The sequence below is a fragment of the Gobio gobio genome (assembly GCF_949357685.1).
Source record: "Gobio gobio genome assembly, chromosome: 9".
In the NCBI taxonomy this organism is placed as follows: domain Eukaryota; kingdom Metazoa; phylum Chordata; class Actinopteri; order Cypriniformes; family Gobionidae; genus Gobio; species Gobio gobio.
This window is the reverse complement of record NC_137115.1, coordinates 43,931,615-43,941,639: the sequence shown is the minus strand read 5'-3', so window position 1 is coordinate 43,941,639 and position 10,025 is coordinate 43,931,615. Positions and strand designations below refer to the sequence as shown.

Here is a 10,025-nt window from a genome sequence, read left to right as displayed (position 1 = left end):
GAATTATGAAGCCAAAATGTTACTGTATAACAGGAATGACCCAGAACCTTGATGTTCATGTAGCCTAATTAGCTGGCACATTTTATGTTATGTGTTTATGAGATCATTCATATTATCCTGTCATAATATCATGTGCAGTCAATTATCAAAGAATAAAGATGTTTGTAAAAACAGAAAATGGCAAACAAAATGCAAACTTTGATAATAAACATCGCTCGAATGGCCTATAAATTGATATTCTATATATTTTTTCTAAAATCCTGTTGTCCGTGTGTGCCATGTTTTGAAATTTGGACATTGCGCTCACAAAATAAAGGGCAAGAATTTCCCAGTTCCAGTTATTAATAAAAATATAAATGATCTTTTTACAGCGCCACCTAGTGTATGAAGAAAGTGTTCTTTTGATTAGCAGTTGGTCTTTGATTTACAGTCTCTGAAGCCAAAATAGTTTAAGGGCAGACAAATGATGAAGAAAAAAAAATAATCCGGTGTGTGGACCCTAATTATGATCGACCCGAAGCGTTTTGCAGCTTCTCTACCAAAGAGACAATCGAGCGTGTTATGAAACACATCACATTCTCTTTGTAGTGTCTTGTAACAACCCTCTAAACATATAAACAAAAGGAGACTAATTTCTTTGTTATAGTACAAAAAAAAACCCTGAACCATTATAATGATGCTAAAACTTCTTAAATGCATTAAACATTATGTTCTTTCTTGGGGGTAAAGTCTGCCATTTTATGATGTTTGAATGGCTCTAGTTGGGAACTCGCCAAATCCAGTTGACAAACCTGTTTCAAACATGAGCCTCTTGAAAGACCTCATTCATTCTTTCTTTAAAATATGTAACAGCAGCTTCCCAAATAGAGCGTATTAATGGCCCTGTGCCAATTGTATTTCTCAAAAAGTGGCTAACACTCATGTTTCACTGGTGGTTTCTAAACCTTTGCAGTCCGCTGAAAAATGATATACAATCCATATGTACAGTAATACTCTTTAAATTTCAGTCTATTTAAGACCACATACTAAAAAGTTACAACTACCATTAAATTGAAGGACTTGGACTTTAATCAAACTGTACATTTACAAATGTGACCCTAGGTCAACAGCATCTGCTTTAATATGTTCCCACATATCATTGAAGTGCTATGGTTATATAGCCTTTTACTGTTCTTAACATGGAGATATGATTCAGCTTCAAAGCTTTGAACTCAATGAAAATTGGTAAGAGTGAAGAATAATGAAACAGAGCCAAAACTGGGAAGGACAATTTATTGACCGTCATCTTTTTCAAAAAAAAAAAAAAAAAAAAAAATTTAAACAAATAAATGCAGCATTTCAACTATACATGACCAGGTTCTGTTCATCAATATTAGATAAACCAAAAATATGGAATCAATAAAATGGGAGCAATTGCCAGCAGCTTTCCGAAGAGATTTCATTCAATTCCTTATCTGGAACACCAGACATTATCCTTAGAGTACTGAACCAAATCTGCCAATATCGACTGATGTTGTGAGCACTAAAATCTTCCACAAGACTGATGAATGGATTTTAAATAACAAATGAAATGAGGATCAGAAGGTAGCACCAAACATCCTCACTGGCTTTGCCCTCACACAGCTTTGCGATGATATTCCGGAGGTGCAACCTCATAGTCACTTGCACAGAACAGACTTGATGAATTCTTCACCAAATACCTAAAACAAGCACAATTTTTTATAATTTCAGTCAGTTACTGCCAGCCATTAAAGTCAGTCAGTCACTGCTATTAAAATCAATTTCTACTTACTTTAAAAAATCTTGCAGGTAGCTGAGAAGCAGGGCTAGACTCTTCTCATCCAGAGGTGTGTAGGCCAGCATTGCTCCAATTCTCACTGCCAAAGGACACAAGAGGCCACATCAGCGAATGCCTCAATTAAACATTAACACACACACAAAAAAACTAAATACTGTGAAGAATATGCCATTACCAATAATGTCATTAAAACATTCTCTTTGATATGGCTCTTTCAGAACTATGTTCTTCGCTGTATTTCCATGATCACATTAAGCTTTGAGGATGAAATTATGAGCATGGTCATGGATTATTAATAGTTTGTAGCACTAAAGGCTCACATTCAAAATTAAAATACTTATAATTGATGGTTTACTTTGCTTTTAAATGGTACAATTAGGTTTCAAAACAACTAGCATTTAAAGTTGGCATGAAATGGAAGTTGCAATAGTCTTTTCTTCCCTATTGTGACGTACAGTATATCCAAGTGAAACGGCTTCCCGACCAAGAAAAATTGTAGGGTGGGACTTGATTGGATGGTTGTGGTTTGCTATTGCTGTGATCTCATGTGAGTGACAGGTTGTCCCGCCCTCATGACATCATCAGAGAAGGGATGTCGTTGCAAGTGGAAGGGGAAGTTATTTTGATAAAAGAACGTGAGGGCACATAAATTTAAAAAACAAAATCAAAACATTAATAATAAATACTCTAAATAATACGCCATATAAAAGAAGAATTGACGATTTCATGGCGAGTAAGTACATACCAAAAAGCCTCAGCAGGTGCGGCGCCCCGTAGATCTGAGACATGGGCGTATCTGGATGGTTTGCTAGGATCTCTGCATACTGCGGCCGCTCAAACTTGTAGAGGAGCTGAGTGCCCAACATGACGTTGAAGTACTCACGGATTCCAGCAACCACCTCATTCACGGCAAATTCCCTGCGTAAAGATCAAGAGTGTATAAAGCTCTCTCTACATCCTGTGGTTTGTGAGTATTACAACGGTGATTTCAACAAAATGGAGAATTTCTCATACTTGTTATCACAGTTTCCTCTTGATTTCTTGTAAATTGCATAGTCCTCCAGGACAGCATCCACATTCTTTTTTGCAGGCAAGTGAAAAAGCTAAACAAAAAATAAATAAAACCACTTTTTCACAGGAGCACAACTTTCAAAACTCAAATTTTATGACCAATTAGTCCAAATATCCAGGCAAATTCCATCAAATATGCTGTTGGTAAATAGCAGACGGAGTACTGAAGGAAAATTGAGCGAAAGTTCATAGGAGGGCGGAGCCACTTCATACAACCAATAATTGTTTTCCTCTTTTTTGTTTAGTTGCTGCTCTAGACAGCATCCTGTAGTTTAAAAGATGCAGCAAGTGATTTCTGAGAAACGCGTTGAAAATGTGGATTGGACCGAGCACCACAACATTCATAGTAAATTAGTAGTCCACTCATAATGGGGGAGGAGAGAGTGTGAACAAGATAGAGTTGAAGAAAGACTGTAGAAAGAGAAATGGCTGAGAGACATTACAAGAAGGGTTATGATTAGGCAAGAGCTTTAGGACCCGAGTTAATTTTAGAAAAGCTTTCCAGCGCTATAGGCCCGAGCTAGCCTGGATGCCAGCCGAACTTAGCCCCGCCCACAACATTTTTACTCGGGCAGTTCGGTCTGGACTTACTCAATAGAGAAGTAATTATGCCCGAACAAACTGTTCGGACCAATGAAATTGTCAGGGCGGGCTTTAGACGATGATTGACAGATGATAAACAGTAACGTAATCATCCACATCATCAAAGAGCGCTTGGGTTGAATTTGTTCTAATCCTAACGGAGAACTTGTTCGTTTATGCATTCACCTTTACTATTTCTCTCAGAAATGATGATCGTGTTGGTAAGTACTCTGTGTATCCTTAAATTCTTTTTTTACAACACCGGCAAAGTTTGTTTACACTCATCTTTTTCTTCTAACGTTAGTCCAGCGTGCGTGCAGACAGGGTTGCCAAGTTTTTACAACAAAACCCGCCCAATTGCTAACGTTCCTCAAAACAAGCCCAATAGCTTTCCAAGGGGGTTCTCCGGGAAAAAAAGGCATTTGGGGGGTAAAATATGTGTTATTTTGGAAGGACTGCCTGCTAAAATTCACATTCCTGGGTCTGTATATCACATAATTGGGGTCGCTTCAACCCGTGGACTTGGCAACACAGTGCAGTTGAGTTCTGTTGACATTTGACAACTAACGTTCTGCATCGCTCGGTCGCTCCGCTGCTCTGATTGGTTGAAGGTCTATCCAATTGAGGTCTTTCCTGGTTGGGTTGAAACACGCCCCATAATCACAGCCCAACGGAGCAGAATCAGACTCATATTCTGACTAGAATTGAGTATGACAACGTCAGGCTAGGCCCGAGCGGGAATGCCTGAAATCAAGGTTGTGTTGTTTCTTTTCCATATGTAACATTGGTATTGCTATCTTTCACAGAACCAAGATATGCTGTTGTTGTAATTTTAGCTATAGAACCAGGTAGGGCCATATGAAATCAGTTTTATTTTTTTCCCAAATTCCATTCTTTTATTTTAATGATTAAATTAAATTTTAGTAAATCAAAAAGCATGTCTAATTAATTGAAATCATGAAACGTATACAATTTAACATCAATTTATTAAAAGTTTAACAAAAATTACATGTTTAGGGCCCTATGAAATACGTTTTTCCCCCCTCAAATTCCGTACTATTTTGACCAAATTCTGTGTTTTCGGTTTTAAGTTTTCTGGATTCCATTTTAATGTAAAATAATTTTTAATTTTTAACTGTAAAAGTGACTCACGCCGGCTTCACACCACACGCGCAAGCAGAGCGAGAGCAGCGCGAGCCTGTTGTGCTTTCACACTGGCAGTGTTTGGGGCCGCGGCTTGTGTATTGCAAATACAGACGAATATTGTCCATTGTGTCACCTTTCCCTGTGTTCTCCCCTCTCATGCTTTGATTTATGATGGGCAGCATATCTGCTGAAAATGCGACCGTGTCCCCCTCTGTCCAAAAGACATATGCATATAACAGGCTGTATATAATATATAGAGAGAGAGTTTACATGATAAAAGTAACCTTAAGGTTAAGATAAGCTTCTAGTGTTGATCATTTAAACGGGCCTTTTAAGTTTGGGAAAAAATAACTGGCAGTGATGCGTTTTTGTGTATTTTATTTATTTTTTTCACAGCGCTGGATGTCATATGGTGATTGTGAAATGCACGGAACACTTCACTACATGATTTCATGGTGAAATGTGTTCATGTTAATCAGGTCAATTTTGATCAGAGGCATGTTGCATGAAGCAAGCTGAACAAACTCTGAGTTTCAGTGTAAGTTTAGAGTTGACAAATCCAGCAAATCCAACCTGTTTTAGATCAAGTTCAACGGTCTCTCAAAGCTTGGTATAAACATTCTCTGTCAACTCAGGTTTAATCCAGAGTTTGCGATAAACTCTGAAGCGCATGCACCTGAAAATGTGACACGTGCTGCAAACAGCCAATCACAGTATCCGATTGATTCACTTCTCGCCTGAAGATTTAGAGATCGTTTTGAAAATGATCATGAAATTAAATGCATTTACAAAGCAGGAATAAACACTTCTGCTGCAGCGACAGTTTGAGAAACCAGCTGAAAGAATATCTGACTATATCAATGCATGATGTGAATCAAAGAAATATGCCTAATAATTATAGGTTCACAAAGAGCTCATATGAATACACGTTGTTTAAAATAATTATGAATGCACGCATTATATTTAAATTAATATTTGGCTACTTGTCAATTAATATAATAATTATATGAATTAAAAGTAATTATAATTCATATAGCCTAATATAAATTTAATAAATAATAAGCACCAAAAAGATGAGCAATTTTGTCTCTAAAGTTCTCACTATAAACTGCTTTAATTTGGAACTAGAGATACAGGGAGTGTGGCTTTATTGCATCTTTACTTGCAGCTGAATGGTCCAGTTTGGGTTTGCGATCTCTAACCCAGAATAAAACCTGCTCCAGAGCAGGTTAGCCGTGTAGTGCAAGTTACTATGGTGATGAACAACTGCTAAAAACCAATCCACCTTCTTGAGCCCGAAAAACCAGTTCACTCAAACTAATCTCGAACTTAACTGGGTAGCAACTGAAACCAGCTATGTGCAACAGGCCACAGAACAATTCACTGCGGCTTTAATTCAGCGCCGCCTCTGCTCTAATCTGTTAACATGGGCGCAGAAAAACCATGCACGCTGCTTACGCCCTGCTAATGCGTGCAGTGTGAAACCGGCCTCAGAGTGGCTCTGGAGACTGCGAGCTTCACGCGTGCTTAAGTGTGTGTGGTAAATAAAACCATGCGTCGGCGCAACTCATTCACACAGACATGCAGGATCCGTATTTAAAATAGTATTTTTGCGGTTTAATATTCACAGACTGTTGCGATTTATGTGTACTAACCCTTTTTGTTTATAAATTATATGAAAGTCCACGTTATTCAGTATATTCTGCTTTTATGACTGGATTCCACAATAACATCCACATTTTCCCCATTGCAGAAATCATAGGGCCCTAAACAGGACAGTTTTGAGTGTCATTGTTTGTCTGGAGTTGCTAGCGACTAACTCCTCTTGCTTGTATATACTTGTGTACTGTATGTTAATTTTTTGCCCTATCTTCGCTTTATTTTTCACAAAGCATAATTTTGCTTTGATTCAGCTATGATAAAGAAACATTCATCTTGCATTGTGTGTTTGTGCATTTAGGGGGCGGAGCAATGAATTGAGGGATTTGTTTGGGCTGATTTCAACAGTGTTTCTCAGAAATCGCTTACTGCACCTTTAATAATTAAGCAATGTATCTGACAGAAGAGCAATACAGGAGTTGGATTAGGTTGAGCATGGGATGACGTTTGTAGTTACCTGCTTCTGTCTAGTGATCAGGTCCCAGTCATCTACCAGCCACGGTTTTAACTCTTCAGGAATTTTTACCTTTACTTCTACTCTGTTAATGAAAGTTTCCTCCTGCACACAAAACCAGTTTGAATGTCAACAGCCTTACTTTTCTCTCATGCAAAAACACCAGTTCAAAGAGACTCTAAATATTGGCCTATTTGTTTTAAACAGACTTTGAACTGACATACACTCTCCACAGTTGGGTCAACACGTGCCCTCTTCTTGCGTGGGGGGTGAGGCATGTCCCCAGTGCTAGTGCCCTCTCCAGACCCTGGTGCTGAGAAGTTAACAAGACAGATTTATTTAAGCAACAGTAAATAATCAATGGCCCCAAGCCACATTTAATACTATATGAATAGTATTGGATCTGCAACTATTTAACTTCCGACAAAGACTAATAGGAGAACAGCATGACAGATTTGTAAGCCATCTGTGAAACTCTTTCAATGGTTATTTGAGTACATTAACACAATCAAACAGCTTTGACAGGTCAAAATAAAGGGAAATGGAACTTACTCTTTTGCTTGTTCTTCTTTGTTTTTCTAGTGAAAATGATAGAAAGACCATGGTTAACCATGCCAAGAGTAAGCATGAGTTTACAGTTCTGATAGATCATATTAAAAAGTGCCCATAAGTGCACTTTGCTTCTTGCCTCAAGTAAAGTAATACTCACACATCTACATTTTTTTGCTGCACAGCAGCGATTTTCTTGCTCGGTGCGACACCCCTCATCCTTCCCTCAACATAATGGTCTCTGAAAAACAGTTGTATGTTCTGCAATAAATCTTTTGTGCAGATTGCATAAACAATGGCAGAAAATATGGACATGGAAGTGTCACGCACATTAAATCGGCTTATATCAGGAATCACTTGTTTCCAAACTTTATTACTCACTGGTTTGCCTTCTGAAGCTCTTTCTGTTTTTGCAGGTTACTGTCCACATATTTGAGCACACGGCTTTCAGGAACCCATTCGTCCCAACTAGAAAAACACATTGAACACAAACATTATTAGAATTAACTGAGCAAACCTGTAAAAAAAATAGCATGGTCATTGGTGGAAATTACAAGGGATGTTATAGGTACCGCTTAATACATATACTTACTTTTTATTCCATCCACTGTAATGAATAAAGTATTTCACTTGTTTATCCTTGATATTGATTTTCACACACTGTGAAGAGAGACATAAAAGACATGTATCCATCCAAATCATCTTTCAGAGGAAAACACCTCAAAAGGCATTTGATAACTAACCCCTTTGAAATCATTTGTAACAAAATTACGTTCACACAACACACCCAGGAAAAAAGGCCACTTCATGAGAAAACACATCAGGATAACAAAACATCTTAAGAAATGAAATGTTAAATGGCTACTGTGTCCATTTTAAGTGCTTTCAATGAATGTTGAAAACCATTTCAAAAGCATAACCCTTATCTACAAAACCACTACTTCAAACACTTGGACTACATTTACACTAAAAAAGGAAATTCCCTTCCCAAAAAATATCAAACATGCTTTTGAGGGATGCATGGCATGAATGATTCAAACAGATACCTTAGCTTCGTATAGCAATGGCCCATGAAAGCACAGCACTCGTTCACCTGAAACACATCAGAAACATTAACGTGTAATTGCGTCCACTGGCAGGCTAATAAATAAAGGAGAAGCATTTCATTCGATGAAAATGTGTATGAGCACAGGACCAATTGTTTATTATGTATATTTTAGTAAATGCGTTCAAAATAAGTCACAACACACATTTTAAAAGCACATGTGTGTTTAATGTAATCGTATTACAACCATAATTCAGCTCATTAAATCAAATTTACTTAGAACCTAAATATTCCATTAAACAATAATACAATTAAAACTTGGCAGGAAATGTTTTCGCACGTTTGAATAAAATGCTATTGAACGAAAGTAGGTTTGTATAAAAAGTGTACGACCAAGTTTTATTTTTTAACATTTTGGCTATAAACTCGCCCCATATCAGTCAAATCATCGGTTAAATCCGCAAATGCTAAACTTACTAACCGTCAGCTCATTAAAAATCGGACAACATTATGTTATGAAAAGCGATAAATAATTCCCGCCAGGACTTCAATGCTATAACTGGAGCTTCCTGTAAACAAGGCCTGCTGGAAGCTAATGCGCTACATAGACAACAGCTAATGTTTTGTTTCAGGAACGCGCGGTCGCGTGCATGTATAGAGGCTGTTACACACAACGGAAAGCACTAACGTGCAATTATGCATGCACTTGGATGCTGATAAACAATTCTGCACATTTTAAAATAGGCAGTTAGAAGTGCTCGGCTAAAAAAATGCTTTTCTATTCACATCTCGCTGTGCACACGCGCCATTGTGCAGTGGCAGCGCCCGCTTCCTTTGCACGGCTGAATGAGAGGATACACCGAACAACTGACGACTCCTTTAGAGGATACAAAGCTTTCCTATAGGGCGTCTTACCTTCTTGAAATTTAGGTTTAGGGTCCTGTTTAGGCGCCATTCACAGATTAAACAATAAAAATAGCTGGAAAATCAAATCCAGGCATTGCCAGCTCCGATTTAATTCACACAGGGTGAAGGCGTCGCGCTGCGTTTCTATGACGCACTTTTTTGGCGCCCCTGTCAGCTGACTAGAGCATCACAATTTGTTTACTGTCCGCGGCGTTAAAGCAGTATTAAAAGGTTTTTTTCGATGTTTCAAACGGCTCTTTGTATATTTCATACGGTGTGATTCTTTTTATACTCTTCAGCTTACTTTTTTTATTAAAATTGAAATGAGTTCTAAATGCAAACAAAACAAAAAAATATATAACTTTTACACGTAGCCTTTCTATGACCCCTTTTAAGTCTATTCTTACCATTGATGCCTATAGAAAGATCAACAGCTTATAAATACTTAGGAATATGTTGTATGTTATAAGTTGGCCTTTGATGTTAATATTGATCACTTAGTGAAAATTAAACCAAGATTAGGTTTTCATTTTCATAAAATAAAATTATTTTCCTTTTGAGCTTTTTTTAAATTTTATTTGTATTTTTTTAAAAACCAATTTTAAATTATGGTGATATTTACATGCATGCTTCTACATATTTATTGAAAAGACTGGATAGTGTTTATCATGCTGCCCTGCATTTTATAACAAATGCTTGCTCTCAAGCCCATAATTGGTTTTTGTCTGATTATGTAGAAATTTATTTGAAACTTTGGTACGGCCATCTTGGCCAGGGCTTCCTGGGAGATTTTTTCCATCCTGGAAAAATAAAAT

At 37.5% G+C, this 10,025-nt stretch overlaps 1 protein-coding gene across 2 annotated transcripts; it reads right to left on the bottom strand.

Annotated features, from left to right (window-relative positions):
- Positions 1-1,257: 1,257 nt before the first annotated feature.
- morf4l1 (mortality factor 4 like 1) lies at positions 1,258-9,387 on the bottom strand. 2 transcript variants are annotated; one of them, XM_079825226.1, is made up of 12 exons: positions 9,220-9,387; positions 8,306-8,352; positions 7,852-7,919; positions 7,641-7,727; positions 7,420-7,500; positions 7,263-7,288; positions 6,935-7,023; positions 6,714-6,815; positions 2,813-2,901; positions 2,544-2,716; positions 1,793-1,877; positions 1,258-1,700 (listed from the first exon to the last, which is right to left on the bottom strand). In XM_079825226.1, exons 1-12 carry the CDS (start codon positions 9,257-9,259, stop codon positions 1,616-1,618), a joined length of 972 nt encoding a protein of 323 aa, XP_079681352.1. In that variant the 5' UTR covers positions 9,260-9,387; the 3' UTR covers positions 1,258-1,615. The 2 variants fall into 2 exon arrangements, 1 of the variants encoding a protein (XP_079681352.1); XR_013817181.1 differs by having other exon boundaries at positions 1,260-1,700; positions 2,254-2,716.
- Between the last annotated feature and the right edge of the window lie 638 nt (positions 9,388-10,025).